This window comes from Thermobia domestica, chromosome 10 (assembly GCF_964235325.1).
Source record: "Thermobia domestica chromosome 10, izTheDome1.hap1.1, whole genome shotgun sequence".
Classification (NCBI taxonomy): Eukaryota; Metazoa; Arthropoda; class Insecta; order Zygentoma; family Lepismatidae; genus Thermobia; species Thermobia domestica.
Genome location: NC_137463.1, coordinates 163,276,597 through 163,301,918, shown reverse-complemented (window position 1 = coordinate 163,301,918; position 25,322 = coordinate 163,276,597). Strand labels below are relative to the sequence as shown.

The window sequence follows — 25,322 nt, the reverse complement described above, 5'->3', positions numbered from 1 at the left end:
TTTCTCATATTAAACGATAAATGCCAATGCAAATTATCTCAGGTAGTAACGATTTATTTCTGATATGCTCGAAAGGCGATGTGTTTGGTGCTGAATTAACACAAAAATAACACGCTAAAGTGTTAGTCATTTTGTGTTGATTCAACACCTCATTTTTTACAGTGTGGAGGTGAATGTTCCGACAAATAGACTGCAGAGTCTATTTTCAAAACATTTATATTGTAGTGCTTGCCTTAACGTATTATATAAAAAATCGGGAAGCCGAGGATCCGAATCTTTCAAAGATGCTATTGCAATGATGCTGCGAATCTGAGCCCTAACCAAATAACCTTGCTTTTTAATTCTAGAATCAAGATAAAAGCTTGATATCAGATTCATATGCAACCTGCCTTACTAGACGTAAGTCGTGGACAGACACTCTGCAAGTCATATAAAGACACTTTTAATTGTAAAAATACATTTCTTCGTATTTTCTAACTCTTTGAAAAACTTTTATCCCCTCGTATGTTTGTTTGTAAAACTCTTACCTTGTACTGTCTGTTTCGCTTCGTAATTCACTGGTTAACTTACTGTATATATTTTTACTCTTTTTTGTCTTAACCTGTTTCCACGCTCTCCTTACACTAAATTTATCCAACATCTGTTCTGGAAGCCATTGTTTCTTACCTGTTTTGTGTTCGCGGTAACCTACTATTTCGTCTGTAACCTGCTGTATGCAAAGTTTAATATACTCCCACCCTCGTTTATTACTTGCACCTATACATTCATTGTTTGCGTATTTTTCTTCGAAATTTTATAGAAAAAAATATTTCTTAGTTCCTCATTGTTTAACTTTTCAGAATTTAGCTCCTTATGCCTTACTTTTCGTCAGGGTATATTTTTTACTTGAATTTCCATTTCGGCCAATGCCAAGGTTATGATCAGATACAATGTCTGTCTCGGGAAAGGCCTTATGGTTCTACAAGCTATCTAGATATCTGTCCCGAATCATAATTGTTTATTTGATCTTTAGCCATCTATTGTGGCTTTGATTTATATATTTTCCTGTTGTACTGATCGAATCCAGTGTTCCATATTACTAGTGAATTCTATCTACATAAATTAACCAGTACCTCCCCTCTTCCATTGTTTTCGCCTAAAATCGTGTTTGCCTGCGACAGTAACTTCCTGTTGTTCTCCCCCACCTGGATCGAAATTTCCCATTATAATTACGCAAGCACCCCTCTTCTCCCCCCTATAATTTGCTCTACGTGTACTTTATCACAATTTTCTTGTACCTCTTTAATTATATGCGAAGTGATCGGTAGATATATATAATTTTCAAAATTTGTCCAATGCATTGAGGCAGTTGGTAATCTATTCGAATTAAGAGGCACTCAACTCTAGTATAAAAAGCCAGAAGCAGCGATATTTGCTGAGCACATATTACCAACCAACTAAACGTTAACCGGTCGGTCAATATCCTTCAAGGATTTTAGCACCAGGAAGTCTAATTTAATTTGAATAGTACTGACGAATGCTAAATCAGAACATTGTTTTCAGTTGCTGATTCACTACTCCTTCGTGGCTAAGCAATTAGCGTACGCGCCTTTGGCGCGGGAGACCCGGGTTCGATTCCAGGCGGAGCTCATGTGGTTCGGATTCCACGTTAATCAGTAGGTCCCGTCTCATATAGCCTCGCTGCTGAAAAGGACGTTAAACTCAAAATCAACTCGACTGATTCACTACAATGTTCTCTACCTCCATAAGAAATAAATTTGTAAATGTCATATCGTATATATTATGTTTATCTGAACATTACTCATTCTAGCTTTGGAACTTCTTGTATAACGTAAAAAACGAATTCTGACCAAAGCATATATCATTTATTAAATAGTAGAGCTATATGTAGTTGGTCAGGATCAGTCGTTCTTTCAGAAAAAGTGTTTCGGGGGCCACCGCTGGTACTACTTTATTTATTATTATATTATAGACATATTGTTTTGGTCTCGTCCGGGGGGGGCACTCTCAGAGCTCCGGGGGGAGGCAGTGTCCCCCAAAAAACATGTCTCGAAGGAACACTGGTCAGGATTATTATCTTTTTTTTTTTTTTTTTTTTTTACATTATGTTTATATGTGACCTTAAAGGATTGCTATCCTTTATATTGATGAGAAACTGAAAACTTCGAAGAAAAATGAGTAGGAAAATAAATATATAAATTATTGCATAATCTTCAATGAAGGAGACACAATATTTGCACTGAATATATAATTGCACATATTTAGAACTTTATCATATGTACTCTCCAATAAAAATAGATACATATATAATATATAAATATACTTACTCCATAAAAGTGTATACATTTTAGTGCTGCCAAAGAGTAGAACAAATCCCCAGGTGCCTAATATATGATTACAGATCATAGAGATCGTAAGGAACCAATCTAACCTCTGCTTCGGACGCTGTTGCTTTGCTTTGGTTTCGGGTTCTGCAGACGTCAGGTCATCGACCACTTCTTCAACTGTGAGTAGGTTTTTGTCCCGCATTTTTCGTAAGAAAGACTGCAAATAAAATCACATATTTAAATATAGTGTAACACTGGTTTCTTCCTTGGCATTATAAGTATATTATATTAGATTGAGTCATAAATAACTTTCGTTCTTATCAAATATTTATTTTGTTTTCAATATGTAACAAAATTATATTAATTTATTATGTATTTAACACTATTATGTATGATTTTTCTTATCTTCCTGGCTTATCAATTCATTTCTTGTAAAATATGGTTGGTTTGGACTGGAAGAAATTTTCAACAGCATGACTCACTTACTCTTCAGAATTTAAGGCTTTTCCATTCAAAAAGTTGCGTAAGGAACAGAGAAGGTCGTAGTCTGTCGGGGAAAGATCCGGAGAGTAAAGTGGGTGTAGTAAAACAGACCATCCAAGTTTAAGATTTTTTTCTAGAGTCACCTTTGCTGTATATGGTCGTGCATTTTAGTGTAAAAGAATAAGGATTTTGCGTTTGGCGAGCACAGAATACTTTTCATTGAGTTTCTCTTTCACTCTTTGCAACCGCTGAACGTATGTATCTGAAGTAATCGCTTTACTTCAACTTGTGATGAACTATACCTCGGCAATCCCACCATACAATAAAATCTTTTTGCCATAGATGATTGCTTTCGGATCTGGTAGGAGTGATTGATCCTTATGAAGAAACTGTCTTTTACGGACGATATTGTCATGCGTAAACCATTTTTTATCAATTGTTATGATGATCTTTTAAAAGGTTCGATTTTTACCCGTAAGAGCAGACGTGTAGTGATTGACATGAAACCTTCTTTATTCTGTCCACTGAGATTGTGAGGTACCCATACTCCTTGCCTACTGACTTTCTTTGATTTTTTCAGGTGCCGACAAATACTTGATTGCGATGTATTCAACTTTCCTACTATATCTCTTGTTGATTGACGTGGATTTTGGTCCAATATTAGCCTTTAAAAATATGTTATTAAGGTCCGAAGTACGGCCCGTCCTCCGTTCGTTTTTTAAGGTCCAGAACGCAATTTGGAAAACCAATTTCTAACTACCCGATCAGTGATTAGTCCTTCACCGTAGGCCTATACATTGCATATCTTTTCAGCTGTCGCCTTAGCACTTTACCTTGTTTAAATTCCCAAAACATCACATGATGAATATACACGTTTTCAATCTCCATTTTAGAGGATAGGAACAATAGTTTGTTGTAATATCACACAAAACTGTTGTTAGAAGACTAACTGAACATATATCTATTTAATGAAGACAAAAGCTGTATGGGAAGTTATTAATGACTCGACCTAATAATTAATATACATATAGATAAATATAATCTGTAAGCTAAGACACACACACATTTCTGAAAGGAAGGCACAATAATCATGGAATACACTTTAGAACGAAGCAATATGATAATCTCTTTGATACTAATGAACTATACATTGATAATGTTTCCACTCGCATATCACTATACATTAAAGAATTGCCATTAGAAATATCTGAGTGAGTATTATTTCAAGAAATACAACCTGATTCACAAATAGTGTATTTATATATTTCGTGCATATACAAATGATTTTCAGAATAATTGACATACTTGGAGTTAGGAGTATGAAATATGTATGCATTGGCAACGGTCAGGCGGCAATCTCGGCGTCGGGCTGTTGTTTCGTTAGGGCAAACTCCGCACTACATGAGAAACAGTAGAATGGCAGTGTGCAATGAACTGAGTCTTAGAGTAAAACAAGTGACCTCTCTTATTTCCAAAGAGGACAAATTTTTGGCGTTCGATTATGTGGTGCGAGCATGATGAAAGTGGCAAGTGTGTTGGTTGTGGAACAGAGTCCAAGGTAATGATGGCAGAAAACACATTGGCAAAGAGAACCCGGAAGAAAATCCTTAATAACAGACCGAGAATTAAATAGGATTGTTACTCGGAACCGTCCCCAGTAGCATGAACACTTGCAGCCACTTTATGTTTATGGATTGTCGCTTGCCGCGTTTACACTTTCAGCGAAAGCATTCATACATGTTGCCTACAAGTAGAATGGTAAGCTATTTCTGCCACCTATCAACTGTGTCATTTGATAGGTGTCGTTCCCTTTGATACTTCAAAAACTTATTCTTGTAACGGGGACTAATAGCCTCGATGCTAACGCCCCCATAGACCCTCAATAAATCTATCATCAATCCTTTGATTGTGCCTTGCACTGACAGTGGTTTGTGGGGCAGCCCGATGGAAAACGTAAGTTGCACGTTTGAAAGAAGATAATTAAATTGCACAAAGCAAACCGTACATAACTGAGTTGTGTTAATCTTGTGTAGTGTATAAAGTATTTACTGGTTTCTAGGAAAGAAGGTGAGGACTAAGAGTTTGTGTACAGTAATCAATATAATTATATGTGCTATGCATGAAACATTAAGTTCGCAATTTCTTTATTAGTTGAAGGAACAAGCACTTTTGTTTTCTTGCTTTTAACGATGAAAATACGTTAGAAATTAAAAATGTAGTATACTCAAAACTTAGAAATGTCGAAGAGTTAATTTTAACTCGTGGAAAATTTCCATGTAATTTAGATTGTACTATTCCAAATAAATTTACGTATGCATTGATGTTGTAAAACAACAAAATACCGGACCAATAAATCGAAAATTTAGTACTGTATGTTTAATCTAGAACATGGACATGTAAAATGTTTTCTGTTTCATACACCGCAGTATGTTAAAGTTGAAAAGAAATATTTTGATACCTTAGAAGTAAACTTAAAATATGACCACGGGTTAAAATTGCCATTTCGTTTTGGAACTTCAATCTTGCCACTTCACTTTAAACGAAAATAATTTCTGAAAGCATTGGTGATAGTTTCTACATTACATTAGTTTTAAACAGTAGTGTAGATGCTTATCCTAAAAACAGTGCAAAACATTTTGATAAACAATAAAAAATATTAGATTATTATCAGAATCAGATTGGCAGGTGGGCTTATACGTATATTCCATTAATGTTACCGAAGGTGAAAATGTTATGTGTTACAAATTAAAAATGGATAACTTATAAAAGCAAAACCATCATTGGATATTCCCCATCAATTCATTTAATAGACGAATTAAAGTATCAACATTTATAAAGATTTACTTTCTCAAATATTGTACATGTTTGAATGTAATGAACGCGTAGAATTGCTTACATTGTCAGCACATTAGCTTTACAATTAGGTTTTTCTGAATAAAATCTGATCTTGCTTATGAACGTCGCGGCTTTAAATAACCACACCTAGATACTGGATACCCACATCAAATTTCAATTTATACTGATTTTATAAATATTACATTTTTAGTGATACAAAAGCTCCGTTATTAGTATAGCAACAATATCTGATATTAAACACGGAAATGTTCAAACGATTACTTTCAAGATATTCATTATATGCCACTTGCAAACTAACAGATTACGCAGCTTTATACTTTCTTAGTTACTATACTTTGATTTGAGGTACTGGAATATATTATCAAAATTATTCACATACTGTTACTGTAGATGAATATCCATACGTATATGATTTTTATGATTTTATTCTATCCCTTACAGGAAGTACATTAGATAACAATATCTGGGAGTTGTACGTGATTCTTAAAATTTAAAACTATCGTTTTCAGAAACTTTACATGAACCGGTTACATGCATTATATATGCACAATTTGATTCCTTACTGCAGGTAGACAAAAGAAGAAATATTTATACTGATTGCAGTTTCTAATTTAGTTAGTTGAGTAGAATGAGTATTATTGTACACTTCTGAGTATTTCATGGTAATGACAAATTTATTGTGAAAGAAATAGCCATTGTAAATTCTGACGTATCCTTTGTTCTAAGTTGGATATTTGAACTACCATACGCTTTAAATCAGTTACCTGAGCCGATCATAAATACGAATATAATGCGAATATGAGCGATAACATATATGGCATTACTTGGCACAAGCTGGTAGATTTTAAATGAAATGAAATACCTGAGTTTTACGTCCCATGGTTATGCCGGCGACGCTAAAGGAGACGGTGAAGATGAGAAATGAATGAAATGGTGAAATGAAGAAAGTGCGAGGAAACGGGAGAACCCCGAGAAAACACACGCACACGGTGTTTGTCCACCATAGAGCTCACTTAGCGCGAGCTGGGATCGAACCAGGGACCTCAAGCACAAACGTGAACGCTCTATCACTGAACCACCGTGGCCCCTGCTGGTAGATTTGAGTACGCACTGGCAGATGTGAGGAGGAAACGCGAGGTGTGTGTAACTTTGTTGTGCAAGAGTCGATTGAAGTGGAAGCACTGGCACAAAGATATATTTGACGCTTTTGTTCCAAAATGAACACAACCAAAGCGCCCGAAGAACGACAGAAACGGAAGGGACGAAAGAGAAAGGATAATCGTGGACTCTTGCAATCAAATCTTTTGACGTTTGACCTTTAGAGCTCTAAAATGATCGAAAAACTGTGCACAAAACACATTTGTTTTTAATTTTATTGTTTGACAATGCTTCCAGTATCTTCAGACTACGAAAAAATATGTTGTACCTAAGAGTATTACATTTTGAAAAAAAAAAAATCAGCGACGTCCATCCTTCATAACTCTCTTGCAAGTTTCAGCAGTGAAAAACCAAGAAAATGCGCATCAATGTTTTTGAAAAATGTTCACATTTACTTCTACATAGTATCTACAATCTGAAACTTTTAAAATATTCCGACCATCCCACCAAAATTTTAAAAATATTCAATTTTGAGAATGTTTGATGCGATAATTCGGTAAAGGGTGAGGGTAGGGGCGAATTTTTTAAAGATAGTTTTAGGTCAAAAATAACATATTGGGTCAATAACGACCCAATTTGGATCAAGAGTCGATTTCACTATCTTACCAGGAAAGGCTCTTTCACTCTTCCACATGAACGCTTTATGGAAAATTGTATAATTTGTTCTACAAATTCTGTATTTTTAAAATGATCACAAATTTTATGTAAAAAGTTTATGAATGAGATTTCACTGTATTCTTGTTCAAACATTTTAAACAGTACACTAAGAGTTTTATTAATGGATAGATATTTCAATGCAGATGTTCCAGTATCATGAAGATGAGAACACTCATGAAGAAAATTGCACCTATCACAATAAATCTGATTATTATGTAAGTACAATTTCTAAGATGCAATTTATATTAATGTTTTCATCACTACATAAAACATATGAATTACTAAAACTATTGTACATTTTTAAAACGGTATGTTCGATTTCTTTGTCTTTTCTTAATACAGTAAAACTTCATCTAATTCCGGGAGATAGTCCGCATCATTTAGTAATTCCCAATAAGCTTCATATAATTTCTCTTTTGTTAATAGTCCATAATATGTGTATTTGTATACACGTAGAACACATCATCTTCGACACTGAATCTTGCAATCATACTCCAAGTACGGGTTTCCTATGACTTAGTATCTAGATGCATACAATCATGAACCCAATCATAATAAACACCCAGTCTACAACCGTCGCATATTAATGGTTCATCGAAATCCCAGTTTTCAATAACATTCTTCACACCTTCCAGATCTACATAACTTGAATCACAATATACAACTTATCCGAGGAACTACTGTCGTGGATTCTGGCGGTGTTGACGACTTTGTAGGTGATAGTGTTTCTGTACAAATAGGGCCTACCTAGGTATTATAAATTTCCTATTCTGAGGATGTGTATATTTCTTTCTTATCATCAAATCTCGATTCACGATTAGCAACAGTTTTGTTAGCACAAACTTCCAACTCGTTCTCAAAAGATTCAGGATGTGTGTATATATATAAAAAAAATCTTAAGATCTGTATTGAAACGTTTTTAAACGTTAACAACTTTCACATCCGCAAGGCACTTACGTACATGGTTTTCGCCTTCAACAATATCAAATGGGGTTATAGTTCTATGCAAATTATAACAAGTTTCACCACCGCGGAGCGATAGGATTAGCGTGGTGGTTATTACGGCCAAATAAAGTCATTGTCCTATAGACACAGGTTGCATCAACTTTTCACCGCCGCAGGATACCATCGTCCAAACCTGTTCCAAGCGCGCGAAAGCTCGTTCAGTTCAGCAAGTCCTTCAGAAGCAGACATCTCCTCACAGCGCCCCTCATCATCGTACACCCCAAGTATACCATATGTATATATAAATATATCGATAGAGATAGAACGAGACCATTTTGGCATTGCCATTCTATTTTACCATCTCACTATGTTCACACTTAACAATAGAAAGTACGAAGACATCATTCTGATTTTACCAACGTGAACATGTTTATCTTACAATGGCATCATTCTGACGGTTAGTCTACAATATGTCACGCATGAATAAATATATTGCCCACCATTTTTACACCGATACCTTGCCGATTAAGCCATAAAATTTTTAGCATCTCACTAAGTTCGCACGTAAGATTTTCCAACGCGGTCATATTGATCAAGATAATACATTAAAAATCACGGCATTTTTTCAATGTGGCCATATTGATCGAGAGTGCACATTACATGTATGTAACAGTAATAATAAAAATCCCGCCAAAATATTAGTACGTAATTTTTTCCAACATGACTATATTGGCCGAGCGTATACAATGTGTATACCTAGCAGTAAAAATAAAAGATAGTTAACCCCAGAAGGTCATTACTCCTTACAAGACCTAATCCAAAATTCCAAATAAGAGAGAGCTGCCCTCAGGGCAAAAAGAGAAAGTAGGACACACTCACCAAAGCTGCTTACGTGGGACGACGTGCAGCCATTACTACTGTCTTTGATCTTGAGCGCAAGACATTATTGATACATCTCTAAAAAATTCATTTAAAAAAACTGCAAGAAAGAGAGTGGTTTATATTTCCAGCTGCAACGAGCGTTCTCACTGGATTCAGTAACATTGAGCATATCTCAGAAACCTCCTATTTCTCAACATAGGAGACCGCATTTGACCTGCACCGCTGCTATCTTCCCGTATTGTCCGCTTGCAGTTGCAGCCACTTTGGCACTCGATAAATAGTAAACTTCTTCCTCAATTCCTCCACTTGGCAGCGCTTGACTCAATTGGAAGAAGAGAAGACTGATTCATAAACTCGCAAAGACCAATACGCGTTTGGTGTTACTAGTGTTTGTTCAAGACATAATTTTGGGGAACTTTGTTCTCCTGGAATTGGACGTCCCTCCGGAGCTAAGAAAAATTAAATTGCTATCCAGTCGAGATACTTCATATTTTGATCCTACCCTCCGAACAAAAATTTCTAGAAAGAAGCTTTAGTGGTATTTCAAATACTACTACTACTACTACTACTACTACTACTACTACTACTACTAATAATAATAATAATAATAATAATAATAATAATAATAATAATAATAATAATAATAACAGCGGTGTAACTTGAGGGCCAGCAATTCAGTCGGACTTGCCATAGATTAGTGGCTCCCAAACTGTGTCCTTTTCTGATTACTCATCATCACCGTCTCCTTTAGCTTAACCGGCATAATCGTGGGACGTAAAACTCAAATATTTCATTTCATTTTATGTATTACGGTGGTTTAATAGTATAGTCCTAAATATAGACGCGGAGAGTAGCAGGGTGCAATTCCTCCCAGGATTTGTAAAAAAGATTCGGTTGTTCGAAATATATTCCTAAACCTTTTATATTTTTCCCTCACTAATTACACTATTTAATATATTTACTGTAGTTAATAAAGTTAGGCAATATCGTCAATAATAATTGTATTATATGAAGAATATTGTTTTGCATCAAGATGTGTATATTCGCTTCTGTATTGGTCTTTCCCCTCCCTCCTGGCGGATACGGAAAAATCCTGTAGGCGTTTTTGGTCCTTAATATTCATTACTGTAAAAACAGAGGAATTATCAAAATATAAAAATAATTTCGTATTTTAATTTCGGTGAAGTTTTTAAGAATGCTCACTGTCTCAAAAACTGTCCAGTATCGGCTCTCCCTCAAACATGATGTTTTCCTATGTCTTAGTATTGCCATTCAACACGGAATACCACAAGATGTATCCCCCCCCCAAAAAAAAGTATAAATGCAGGCAGCGATGCACAAAACTGTAATAACCTTAATATTTATGAACTTTCTTCCCATCCCCCCAGTTAAGTAATTCAAAATTAATCTCTCGTCAATATTTTTATTACCGCATAAGTAACTTTTATGAAATGAAATTTTCAGTTCTACCTCCGATGGTTATAACGTTTAAGCTAAAGTAGGTAGTGAGAATGAATGAAATGGTAGAATGGAAAAAACTGAAGGGAAACAGTAGTACTCCGAGAAAACTCACGTACACGGTATTTGTCCACCATTAAGTCCACTTGACGCTAGCAGGAATCGAACGAAGGGACCCCATGTAACTTGTAATACAGGAAATCGTTTGTGACAATGAAAAATAACAATCTTATTATGTTCAGATATCTACACATTCATTTTATGATTAATCTGTTCATTAATTTTGTTTCCACCGATTTTCTCCAATTTAAAATATCGATACAATTAAGAACTGAAATAAGGGGGACGCAATAGTGAAACATATCAAACATAGGCTACGCACATACCTTTGATAATGCAACCGCTGCTTCTCCAGACCACGAATCGATACTGATAAAATTCAAACTATTCTGGTATCTATCTCATGTTTTGAAGCAGTGAATGCACGCACACCGACTAGTGTGTTTGCCATGAGCATTCAGATACCACTTTTGAATTAAAGGGAGATGGTGTGATTTAAGCCTAATCCAGTCGAGTTTCATTTGTTTTAAATTAAGCAGGCAATAAGTGGTAACAGGGAACCCAGAAATTAAATACTTCAACAAATTTCATGACTGAATTAATTGAAAATATAAGCATAAACTATAAACTTAATTAAAAATATAAGCATATTATTTTCAAAAAAAAAAAAAAAACATATAAAGGAGGCATATAAAAGTTTTAAAACATTTTAGTGGACTCGGCTAGTAATCTACCCAAACCACCAGAGCCGGTGCTCCGCTTCTTAAATTTCTGAAGCTTCCCGTCTCGCTTCGCTGGAATTCGTTGTTGAACCATCCAGTTTATTCTAACAATATTTACACATATTTCCCAAAGTTCTAGCCATAATTGAAAACAATAAAACTATAAGCACGAAAATAATAGAGCGTTTGTTTTGTTGAAGAAAAATAAAAGAAGAAAAAAACACTTCAACTGCTAGCTCGGAATTAACTAGTCAAAAATAATATAAAATATGGCTTATTAAGAATTGTAAATACCTTGTCTTCTATATATTCGCTCATTGTAGTTAAATTAGCACGAATTAAAAATGTACTCTGCAGCGCGCTGTCCTTTTACGCAACTGACTGTTTTGTTTCTTACACAGTAAAGTACTACGTTTCTTCTATCAACATTGTGCTTTTGTTCATTGATACCATGTTGCTGATGCTCATAATTTTAACAGCCATGGAATGTACCGTATTAGATTTCTTGACCAATCGAAGTAAAAATTGACAATATCCTCGAATCACCACTTTCCAAAAACCTGTCACTATAGTGCCTTTCAGCATGACATAAATGAAAGATAGATTACGTTTTCGTTATAGTCTAGGCATCGGGACTTAAAAATTTTCTAAGGGCAAATCATGTAACAATTTGGCATCCAATATTTTTTTGAATATATACTCATCACTGATCACAAAAATACCGGATGCCAGAAAAAAAAAAAAAACACGGGAAGGGAGGGGAACAAAGCCGAAATTTTAGCCGTTTCTATTATTCACTATAACTAAGTAACCATTGAAGCTAGAGTATCCAAACGTTTTTCATTTTGTTTACCTAATTGTCTTCTACAATTTAATTCTAGTGTATTTTTTTGAGTTAAATATAATGGTTTTCTTGTTATTTTCAGTTTCACTCAATTTTGGCTGCGCGTGACGTCAGTTTTTTAGCCCCAGATTCTTTACAAGATGGAATTCGGAAAAATGTTTCCTCTAAAAGTTTTTCGTCATTTTATGCTCTATCAGAAAACGTATACTTATACTAGTGTAGGACTAATATTGCCTGAGTTATAAATATTGCCTTTATTCTGTCGTGTGCGAAACTGATTACGGCGAAACTGATTACTGATTAGATATTATCAGCTGATGATTATTAATATATATAATCTTGTCTGCCTGCAAGAATATAATCCTGATGATTAAGTCTCTCTATAATCTAATTAAAAATATTCATTTTTATTATCAATTGAGGGGCTTTTCGGAAAATAACCCTTGTCAAAACAATTTTTTCTGACGAATGAAAAGAGAGCTTTCTCAAGCACACAGTATGAGAAACTCTGCAAATCTCTTTCTTTATACGTGTCTCTGATACCTTCTAAAACATGCACAAACATGCAGCTTTCCTTCATTTTGCTGAAAAAAATTTTGTTTCGACAAGGGTTGTTTTTACTATAAGTACTTTGATTCAAAAAAAAAAAAAAAAAAAAAAAAAACAGATATGTACTACCTTGGTACTGAGCGAAATAGACCAGGAACCAGATTTCAAAATTACTTTCGAGAGAATCATGAACAATTTGCTCTCCACGGTTTTATATATTACCACCTTTCCCTCGTAATATTTACTGTAACAGTAGGAAAAATAGGAAACAAATAAGATATACCTAACACATTTTATAAATGATCAGTTTTTAAACTGTTAATTCTTATTTACAGAAGAAGCACTTGCCTATTATTAAGATTATGCACAGTTGCTATAATACAATAAATCTATAATGAGAAACGTAGTAGAATGAAACTATATATTTAAGATATCTCTATACAAGAGAACAAATTATTTGATTTCCAGAATTAGTTTTCAATAATGTTATACCACTCTTATATAAAAGTAACCAAGAATGTTCTGTCGTTTTTTCATCCACCACTTTTGAACATCAATGCCTCCTAAGACGTACCTGAAAGATCAAATGTAGTTCCCATCAAATTCTACGACCTTCTGCCAACGTTCTGGAAGGTCATGGATTCTATAGCGGTAAAACTTGGCAGACCGTGAAGCGAAGAAAGTATCAAATGCATTTTGCACCTCTACTAGGGATTTGAACTGGCGTCCTCTAAGGTGATTGTCCAAGGAATGGAACAGCTAATAATCGAAGAATGTAATATCCGAGCAGTATGGAGTATGCAATAGTGTTTCCCGTCCAAGGCGTAGAATGGTGTAACGGGTCATCCTAGCGACGTGGGGCTTAACGTTGTCCTGTAACAGGAGGACCCCCCTTTGCGATTCAGAAATGCTGGCTCCAGAGTTTTGAGTTTTTCTTGAACAAGACTCAACTGCTGAGAGTATACAGTTGCATTATTTCTCTCACAAACTGGTAGCAGTTTCCGATGCACGATGCCTCGAGCAGGCCACCAAACAGAGGATGATCTTCTTCTGGTGCAGTGCTGGTTTCGGCTGTTTTGGAACCAGTTCATTGGATGCTAACCAATGATGACGACACCGTGGAGCTTAGTACAAGTCCCACTTCTCATCACATGTCAACAACTTGTCCAGAAATGGCTCCTTTCTCAGGCGAGACAGCAAAGAAACACAGGTGTCTGCAAGCGTTGCCTTCTTGCCCGGAATCAAATTATCCGGGACCCATTGACCCAACTTGTAGTGCTTTCCAAGTTGATGGAGGTACTGCCGAATGGTTTTCCTACTCACACTGAATTGTAGTATCAATTTTTCACATGTCTGGCCACTATTAGCTTCAATTGCTGCCTGCATATCATTATGTACATGTGTTGGTCTTCCGGTAAGTAGTGCGTCTTCGAGTGTTTCGTCACTGTCCTTAAACTTGGTAAATTATCGCTGCACTGTCCGCGTAGTCACGACACCCTCACCAAAGGTCTGGCATATCTTCCGTCCCGCTGCAGCGGCGTTTGACCCCAGTTTGAATTCGTACAATATACACGCACACCCTTATGACGCTCTGTGGAGGTGCCATGTTCACTCTGCTGTTACGCAAGTTCACGGTTTAACTGAATTCCCACAACTAGGTAGTATGTTGGATATACCCACGCCAACAACTGATCTTCGTCTTATCTCCATTCGCATTCAACTCATGATGTGAGGGCCAATTGAACACAAACCTCAACAACAACAACAACAACAACAACAACAACAACAAACGATAGAACTTTCTTGGTTACGTTTATATCTTGAAAAAGATAAGCAAATTTGCGAGGTATTTAGTGCATCATTCAGTCTTCTTCATCACTCTGTTCATCAACTAATTGAATTTTTATACTTGCTCGAACAACTGTACATTGGAGTGCACGAGAAACCGCGATTCTTATATTTGCATTTCAAACTTACACACTCAAGTTTCTGACAGTTACACATGGTAATCTCTAAACAAGCGTTGGGAATATCTTCGAGTGTTTTCAAAACTGGTTTCAGAATTTGGTCCTCCAAGTACCATCCGGAGTCTTCTGGCCTTGGTAGATCAATCTTACTCTTATTAGCCTTTTCTCAAATTGCTGCTAAAAGTATTAATCTAGTTTCATTACAGATCTTCGCATTAACCTTGAGGAGCTTTGTGGAAAACAGTTCTGCAGATTCAATAGGTCTTGCTGATAAAGGAATCTGTCCTAGGGAAAATAAAAGGTCACAGTTTTCTGACATGAGTAGCTAGACAGTTTTTGGTCTTTGATGTTGCAACTGGATATGACGTTATGTCGTATCCAAGTGGAGCGTGATAAGCCATTACCTCTTCTCAGTCTTAGATGTGGAAAATATGGTGAACTGGAATAAACCTTCTTGTATTTGAAATCATATACAATTCTTTACAAGAGATGTTGTTGTAAAGGTGTATCAACAACAGGTAAACATCGGTGTCTCTACTCATCACAACAGTTCTTTTTGAATTGATTCACAGCACGAAGTATCATTCTAGAATCTCCTTCACGCTTTCCTTCAAGATTTTGAACATTGATCTTGAATTTTGACTTAAAAGTTTTCTGATCTTTAAAACTATCGGAAATAACAACAAAGAGTTCTGAAGGTGAGAATTCCAGCAATGCATTATCTACTTATAGTCTACTACTCAGAGAACTGTCACCGTTTTTTTTTTTTTTCCCTAGGACAAATTCCTTTATCAGCAAAAACTATTGAATCTGCAGAACTGTTTTTCACAAAGCTTCTCAAGGTTAATGTGAAGATCTGCGGTGCTAGGCTCCTACTTTTAGGAAAATGCAGCCTGAGAAATTACCTTCAATTAGTGAGGCTCTGAAGTAACATATAAAGAGATCCCATTACCAAACAGCAATTTGGGAAAACGCTGATAAGTGTGAGATTGATCTACCACGGCCAGAAGACTCCGGATGGTACTTTGAGGACCAAACTCTTAGACCAGCTTTGAAAACAATAGACGATATTCCCAAGGTTTATTTAGAGAATACAATGTGTATCTATCGGTGTGTAAGTTTAAAATGCCAATGTAAGAATTGCAGTTTCTTGTATACATGAATGTGTAGTTGTCCGAGCGAGTGTAAAAATTCAATATCAGTTAATGAACAGAGGGATGAAGAAGAATGAATAATGCATTAAAAACATCACAAATTTATCTTTTTTATGATATAAGAGTGGCATAACAATATTCAGAACTAGTTCTAGAAATCACATAATTTGTTCTCTTGTGTACAGATTTCTTAAGTCTATGGTTTCCTCTATTACGTTTCTTACTACAGATTTATTATATTATACCAACTGTACACAATCTAATAATAGGAAAGTGCTTCTTCTGTAAATAAGATTTAACAGTTTAAAATTAAAAAAAAAAAAAAAAACGTGGATGGCAAATTGTCCATGATTCTCTCTTGAAAGTAATTTTGAAATCTGGTTCCTGCTCTATTTCGCTCAGTACCATTGTAGTACATAAATCAAAGGACTTGTAGTGAAAACAACCCTTGTCGAAATAAGATTTTTTTAGAAAAATGAATAAAAAGCTGCACGTTTGTGCATGTTTTAGAAGGTATCAGAGACACGTATAAAGAAAGAGATTTGCGGAGTTTCTCATACTGTGTACTAGAGAAAGCTCTCTTTTCATTCGTCAGAAAAAAATTGTGTTTTGACAAGGGTTCCGAAAAGCACCTCAATTGATAATAAAAATGAATATTTTTAATTAGATTATAGAGAGACTTAATCATCAGGATTATATTCTTGCAGGCAGACAAGATCATATATATATATATATATATATATATATATATATATATATATATATATAGATAGATAGATAGATAGATAGATAGATAGATAGATAGATAGATAGATATAGATATAGATATATATATATATAGATATAGATATAGATATAGATATAGATATAGATATAGATATAGATATATATAATCATCATCAGCTGATAATATCTACCATTTGTGAGAAGGTAACTTTTGGGTCGCGCCCTGATCAGTTTCGCACACGACAGAATAAAGTCGCTTATAACTCAGGCAATATTAGTCCTACACTAGTATAAGTATACATTTTTTGAAAGAGCATAAAATGGCGAAAAACGTTTAGAGGAAACGTTTTTCCGAATTCTACCTTGTAAAGAATCTGGGGCCAAAAACCTGACGTCACGCGCAACCAAAATTGAGTGAAACTGAAAATAACAAGAAAACCATTATATTTAGCTCAAAAATACACTAGAATTAAATTGTAGAAGACAATTAGATAAACAAAATGAAAAACGTTTGGATACTCTAGCTCTAATGGTTACGGAGTTATAGTGAATAATAGAAACGACTAAAATTTCGGCTTTCTCCCCCTCCCCTCCCGTAAGGTTTTTTCTGGCATCCGGCATTTTTGTGATCAGAGATGGGTATATATTCAAAAAATATCGGATGCCAAATTGTTACAAGATTTGTCCCTAAACTCGAAAAGGAGAGCACTTTTGTCAAGTTGATGCGTAGACTATTATTTGTCCTGTTATATTTGCGTAATTTCTCTTTAAATTCATATTTTAAAATAAGTAAATTTATTCTGTTATGTTACCAATATTTAACTATATAACTAATTTATTAACTTTACAGAGAGGAAAGCATAAAAAACATCAGCGGATATCATGCAAAGAATGAACGCCGCCGCGGACATTACGAAACGAATCCACTCTTCGAACAAAGTAGAGAACTCATAAATGTTACAATTTGATAATTAATGTAATTATCATAAGGTAGGTCGATAGTTATACACCTTCTAGTGTAAAACTTTCGGAAAGTGAAGTTTTTTGAAAGATTGTCTTTTAAGATCTCAGATAAATTTTAAGGCACAAGGTTTCAGGTAGGTAAACAAAGGAATCATGAAAATGCTTGAGAACTTTAGCTTCAGATTTGCGGCTCATTAATGATGTAAATTCATTAGACTAATTACAACTTAGAAATTTACCGATGGCATTTTGGCTTGCTGAAAGAAGTAGGACCATCTCTGAGAGCCGTGTCACAAGCTTGTGGTTTTCGATACAATAGGCGACAAGCCTTGCATTTTTATTCTAGCAGATAAATTCCAGATTTAAACCTTTTTCTAAGATATTACCGTGTTTTAAAACATATTTTTTCTCTTGAGGAATAATTAATATTCCTCAATAAATACGCTTTATGGAGAAAATAATATTCGAGAAAACACTGTAAGGTCTTCGAAAACGGTGGAAATCTACTATTTATCTACTGGGACAAAACTGAAAGACATTTCGCGAATTGTACCGAAAAACGCAAACTTGCGACATAGTTCCGCATGCTTGCCGCACGATTTTTTAGCAAGTGAAAATGCCTCTCATTTGACATGCCGCAAGCGTGCATCAAAGCAAAAAAGGACTTGCGTCTTACTTGGTTCGTAAAAATATAATTTGATAAAGATTTTTCAGGGTACTTTTAATACTGATACTATGTGTATAATCGGGAAATGTTTATTTGTGGTAAATTTCAAGGGGAAAGATTTATAAATACGAAAATTAGAATGAATAAAACAAAATCTTGCTAAATGGACAAGCAAGTTTTATTTTCGTTTTATTGTTATTACTTACTGCTCCTTTGACATGAAATTTGCCACATACATGTCTTTGCCGATTATACATATACAAACATTATAAGAAATACCGGGCGATTTCCTTATCAAATTATATTCCTAAAACAACATATTTATAGACATTCGACAATAATTTTGGACATGAGTGTACATTATAATTGCTTCATGCTTTCGGCAAAGGAACCAAGCTTGCGGCAAGAGGCTTGAAGCATAAGATACAGAGGAATAACGAATTTGAAAATGATTTGCCTTTTGCTTGCTTCACTTGATTCAAGTTTGAACTGAAAGCTTACTCCTGCTTGAATAAGGCTTGCACGCTTTCCACATAAGCTGGATGCAAACTTATTGAAGATGTAAACTTGAATTCAGCGTGATGTAAGATTATTTTTTCTACTAGGGATCTTACAACTGTGGTACAAGTGACGGAGATGCCCAAGCAGCACTTTCCACAGTTGCATTGACAATTAGTCTGTCGCGAGTTACATGATGGATTGGCTTGCACGGGCCAAGCTGGTGATAATGGATAACAACACTTTAGCATAACGCCAATATTGCCGCGATTATGCAATATGTAGGTCTACTATGATGTTTCTAAACATGTGACGTGGTCGTATGAAACATCGTTCACCTTGTTTCAAACTAGAGGCCATGTTTATGTGAGATGTGCCCTAAAAGCTTCAGATTCTCAGTGTCTCCGAAAAACTTTAAAATGCGGCGGCAGCTTTGTGATGCTATGAACCACAATATTCTGGTTTTCAGTGGGTTCTGTGCTGACTATTACCGGTCAAATCACTGCCTGTCATTATGTCGCAATTTTAGCTCCGTGCATCTTAAGCTCCAGATGCTGTTTCCGGTCATAAACCAGGAAGATAGTGCAAATATTCACACTGCTGGAGCGTGGTTTAAAGAAATTAGAATTAAATTGAACACCTCCCTTCTCCCGCCCAATCCATAATTAAACATCTGCAGTCTATTTGGTAGGCATGAATCCTGCACATATTATCGTCTCTATTCTCTGTCTCAATTTTAATATGATCTGTAGCTATATATTTAATAATTCTATCGGAGTATGATAATTATGAAACTCAAATTGTTTACGGGATGGGAGATCCGGGTTTCATCCTAGTCGGAAGATGTGGTTCAGATCCCATGTTATGCTGTAGTCCATAGCTGATATACATGGAGATAGCCTCGGTGCTTAAAAAAAAAAAAAAAAAAAAAAAGGCGCTAAACTCTAATCCAACCAAGCAAATTGTTTATTTGTAATTTTTTTGCTTTGAGTAAGTACTGTATTTGCTGTTGAATACCTGTGCCTTCTTTCTTTCTTTCTTAACCCATTGATTTCTGAAGGCGAATCATTTTACTTTGAAATGAACTGGAATTTTAATATTATTTAAATTAAATTTAATTATTAAATATTAAATGTACATATAACAGACGAATTCGGCGACAATTAAACAGATTTGGCAAAGAAATCAGTAAAATCGAACATCTAAAAGTCCAATTTATTTCAGAGAAAACAGAAAACTTATTCCCGAAATAAATCACTGAGCTGAAGAATAAAAATATCGCAGCTTTATTCAATACCGTTTCTTGCAAAATTTGAAGAACAAAAAATAGAGTAATGGGTTCATTATGTCATTATCTGATTTATATATTGAATATGTTATACGTGTGTCTATAATGAAACAGTTTGACAGTTCTCGTCCAAAAAGTGGGACTGCCTTCTAGAGATTAAGTTACCCAAATTTCCTCTTCTTTATTCAGAGAATGACCAATTTAAGCATAATCAAGTTGGGGGGTTGTAAAATTCGGTATATAAACTCTTAAAAGTAAGAAAATACTTTTTTGAAACTCTTCTTTAAGGAAAAAAAGAGGAAAATTTATAAAATATTCAAATTTCTCTTTGTATATTCCGAAAGTGCTCAATACGGTACACAATCTATTCATTAAAAATACGTGAATTAGCACTTACAAAAATTCTTATTTGATGGGACCGTGTGCTTGGGTTTTCTCGGGGTTCTCCCGTTTCCTCCAACTTTCTTCATTATACCATTTCACTCATTTCTCATCATCACCGTCTTCTTCAGCCTAGCTGCATAATCGTGGGACGTAAAACTGAAAGATTGCATTTCATTTCATCTTTGAGGGGGAAAATGAGGACAATTTCTATAATATTCAAATTTCGGGTTTTATATTTATTATATCTTCCTGTACGCAAAAAGGACACTTTTGTTTTTACAGATAAAATTTACCGATTTCTTATAAAATGATTTCCCTTACTGGCAGTACTCATTTCAATTTTTGCTTGGGGGGAATACACTCTTCGAAATACATATTTTTATGTTTTTCGTCAGTACACTATTCTACTATTGATTAAAATATATGTAAATCTCAAGCACAAGGAGTTGGGGTAGTTGTCCGTCTGCTCTCCAGAAATGATCCTTTACTTGCGCGAATTACTAATGAATTAGTTTCTAGGATGAACATCTTTCCATATTGCTTTCTATTCATGAGTAAACATTAGACTGGTTGTATTGGGGTTTAGCGTCCATTTCATATTGACATATTGCTTAATGTGGAATCCGAGCCACATGAGTATCCGCCGGGAATCGAATATGGATCTCCCACGCCAGAGTAAACGTTAGAGACAAGAGGATGAGTTGTGATTTTAATATATTTGTTGTGTTGTAATATATATATTTCTAGCATTCAAACATGAATGCTCATTGTCAGTAAAATGCACTCTTGATTTTCAAAAAAAAAAAAAAGAAAAAAAGAAAAGAAAAGAGAAAAAAGAAAGAAAAAGAAAAGAAAAGAGAAGAAAAGAAAAGAAAAAAGAAAAAAGAAAGAAAACTAGAAACAAGTTGCCTAGCCAGGATTCGAATCGATGTTAAAAGTAACCATTGGCACGCGAATCCATTAGATTACTTACTAAACCAAGAACGCATGTCATTTGTTTTTGTTACTGCTGTGTTGAGGGTATATTTTCCACAGGCTTTAAACTCGTATCATGTAGTATCCTAGTTTTTACATTTATCTTTTTCTAATCATATTTTATAATTGTTTTTTACATCCACCTCAATATTTACTTGGAGGCAATGTCCAGATGGTCTATTTCCACTAGAGAATAGGCACATTGCTTTGTAACTAGAGATAAAAAACCGGCTTTTTTGAATCGATGGTTTTTTCACATAAAAAGCCGGCTTTTTTGGAAAAACAACGAGAATTTTGGAAATTTTTGCTTTTTTCACTTTAATGATTTTTCTATCTAAATAGCTTTCTTATAATATATTCTATAGTTAGATAAGAATTTTATGACCTAAATGCCATATTTCGCTCTAACATTCACCATCAAGATGGATGGAGCACGTTTTACGAATTAAAGCTAACATGAAGAATGTAGTATTTGACGGCAATTTTAGAGGCTATTTAACTTTATTTTAACTTTTGAGTTATCGACATTTTTTCTTCTCGGGATCATTTCAGTTTGTCATCTGTGTTTCATTTCTAAAAGCTTAATACTCTAGCTTCTAGTGCCAAAGTTAAACTTGCCCGTTTTTTTATTTATCCGTCAAAGCGTACGTTTTTCAATATATCCGTCTAACCGTACTTCCACATTTCTGTTATACTGTAGCTGTGCAACGATTTAGCAATAATTTTCCGGATACAACCTTGAATACTAATTTATACAAATAATCAGTAGCGGATTTAGAAACGTACTTTGGGACGGGTTTCTCTGATTGTTTCGTTTTCTAAAACGTCCTCATTTTATTTGGGAGGAGTTTGAAGTTTATGAGTACAGGCATAACTAATACAGTATTTCGTTTCGTTCATATATTTAGCACTAATCTTCCGGATACAACCTTGAAGATCATTTTATACTGAGAATCAGTGGCGGATTTAGAAAAGTATTTTGGGAGGGTTTTATTTCTTACTAATGTTTAGCTTTTCTAAACATTCGTAATTTTTATTTGACGGGAGCTTAAAGTTTATGAGTAAAGGCATAGCTAATAGATATTTCGTTTGTTTTAGACATTCCGTAATTTTGGGGAACAGGCTTCAGTCCGAAAGACCGCCCCCCTAACCTTCGCAAAACCGTCACTGCTAGTAATTAGTAATAATAACGATTTAAAAACAATAAGAAAGGAAGTCGGCCAACTCAGAGTACACGCACTATTTCTACTTCACAGATGGAATGAAGAAAAGCTTTGTCAGAATGGTCGAATGCTGAGTTGAATCCCGGACTTCCCGATAGAAGCGCAAAAGCTCCACTCAGTCATGTTTGTTGTGCAATTGTATTTATCTTAACTTAAATATATTCCATAGTCTTTTTTTTTTGTGGTGGTGGGGTGGGGAGAGTTCCATAATGATATGAAGGGTGTGAGCCAAGAACATGGTAACCAACAAATTTTCAATTGCTGAGTTATTCAGCACCAGATAAACAGCAACGCATGCCGCTTCGTTTAATCCTTCATGTATAGTCTTATGTGAAAAATCAGCTTTCCGACTTTCAAAATGGATTGTGCAGCAGAAAATCTCTAATTTCTTAAAATCGTAAAATTGTGGGTTACCATGTTCTTGCCTCACACCCTTCATATGTTGAATTCCTCTTGTTAAAAATTCAGAAAACTTGAGGATTGGGTAAACCGTAATGGTGGTTATATAAAACTTAACTGTAGAATTTCAAGAATATACAAAACCAAAAGCTCTAGATGTGCAGCCTTTTTAATTTTATTTTGTTCCAAAGAGAGGGTATGGAATATTTTGAAGTAAAAATACTACATACAATTTTGCTACTTATTTGTGTATTTTTCAAAGTATTAACTTTTTTTTTTAATAAACAACTGGTATAAACCATTTTAAAACACATTTTTCTGACCAGAACAAAATGAAATATTTAATAATTATACGATTTTTGTTACAGTTTCAAGGACCTAACGTCCTCTTCATCAGACATTGAGAAAAGACAGATGACAGCAAATCTTATATCTTCCTCAGCCGTTAGTTAGCATTTTCATTTATATAATTTTAATTGTTGTTTATATATATATATATAAAATTTAAATTTGTAATATGTAACAATATCATATAATTACATTGTTAATATATGTTAATTGTCACTGCAATTTACAATTCTATTGATCTTTATATAAAATAAAATAAAATAAAATAAAATAATAGAAATTTGAAAATATTCAAATTGCACTAATATTCTTATGCATTTTTCTTTTCTATCACTTCTAATAATTTCTCCCATTGCTCATGTATATTTATACCACTTGTCCAGTTCATTAAGTTCTCCTCTTGTTCTTTCTTTATTCTTCTCGCTTTCTTCCACTTCCTAATAATCTTTCTTTTTTCTCTTTCTAAACCTCTAGCCCCTTCCCAATCTATCCTATGTCCCGTTTCTTTCACATGTTTGTAAATAGCATTATTTTCTCTTTTCATTCGAACATAATCTTTATGTTGTTTCAATCTGTCCATGAGCCTTTTTCCCGTCTCCCCTATGTATTTCATATCACACTCACTACATTTCACTTCATAGATAACTCCTTCTTCTTCCTCCACTATATTGCTTTCCCTCCTTTTCTTTTTCTTTCTTATACATCTCAACAACGTTTCTCCTCCTTTTCTATATGTCTTAATACCTCCTTCTCTTAATAACCTCTTTAGCACTTCCGTCTTTTCTCCTATGCACTGAATTCCATACCACTTCTTATTTTCTTCCTCTTCTTTCTTTTTATATTTTCTTCTTTTTCTTTCCTTTTATCTTTTCTATCCTATATCCATTATTTTTAAGTTGTTTATAGAAATTTTCCAAAGCTTTCTTCTTTCCCTCTTCTTCACTATTGATGTTCTCTATTCTCCTTTCCATGTTCCTAATGAAGTTCTTTTTAGTTGCTTTGTCTACATCACTTCTCCAGTGACAATAAATACCTGCCCAACACGTTTTTTGATACCAACTGGTAATTACTTTCTCACCTTGCTTCTCTATCTTCATATCCATAAAATTGATGGATTTATTTTCTTCTACTTCTAATTCTAACCTTATACCTTTTTCTTGGTCTTCTATGAGTTCAACATATTTCTCCAGTTGTTCTCTATTCCCTGTCCGTATCCCTAAACAATCATCAACATACCTGCTAAAGAAGATTAACTTTCCTTTTGCTTCTTTTGTCACTTTTTTCTCCCACTTATTCATCACTATTTCCGCTAAAACTGGACTCAGCTTGGATCCAATGCTTAGACCTTCTTTCATCCTTACTAGTCTTTCTCCAATTATACAGTAGCTATTTTCCCATAACGTCTTAAGCGCTCTTATAACTTTTTCTTTTTTCCATTGACCTCTAACTTTTCCTTCCATTTCTTCTTCTATCGCCCTTAAAACATAATCTCTTTTTATACTTGTGAACATGGCTTTAACATCTACACTAAACATTAACATGTTCTCTTGATTCCATTTAATCTGATCTAGCTTCTTCCTCAATTCTTCCGTGTTCTTAATTCTGTATGTCTCTTGCTCTTCTCTGATTTCATCCATTATCTCTCTTAATTTTTCTTCTAGTGGTTCAAAATAGTTACCTCTGCAGTCCATTACTGGTCTTAGCTTAATTTCTTTCTTATGAATTTTAGGAAAACCTTTCATTATAGGAATCCTTCCTTTTTCATTTATCAACTTTTAAATCCCTTCTT

At 34.6% G+C, this 25,322-nt stretch overlaps 1 protein-coding gene across 1 annotated transcript; it reads right to left on the bottom strand.

Annotated features, from left to right (window-relative positions):
* Positions 1-349: 349 nt before the first annotated feature.
* On the bottom strand, positions 350-25,275 carry LOC145661655 (uncharacterized). Its single transcript, XM_081726979.1, has 3 exons — positions 24,604-25,275; positions 2,432-2,544; positions 350-419 (listed from the first exon to the last, which is right to left on the bottom strand). The coding sequence occupies exons 1-3, from the start codon at positions 25,273-25,275 to the stop codon at positions 350-352; spliced, it is 855 nt and encodes a 284-aa protein (XP_081583105.1).
* Positions 25,276-25,322: the final 47 nt, after the last annotated feature.

Coding starts and splice junctions, on each gene's coding strand:
- LOC145661655 (XM_081726979.1), bottom strand. CDS start 25,275: ATGAAAGGTTTTCCTAAAATTCATAAGAAAGAAATTAAGCTAAGACCA. Junction 2,545..24,603: donor TAGAGAAGCAAGGTGAGAAA/GTAATTACCAGT, acceptor TTTTATTTGCAG/TCTTTCTTACGAAAAATGCG. Junction 420..2,431: donor CAACAGCGTCCGAAGCAGAG/GTTAGATTGGTT, acceptor TATGACTTGCAG/AGTGTCTGTCCACGACTTAC.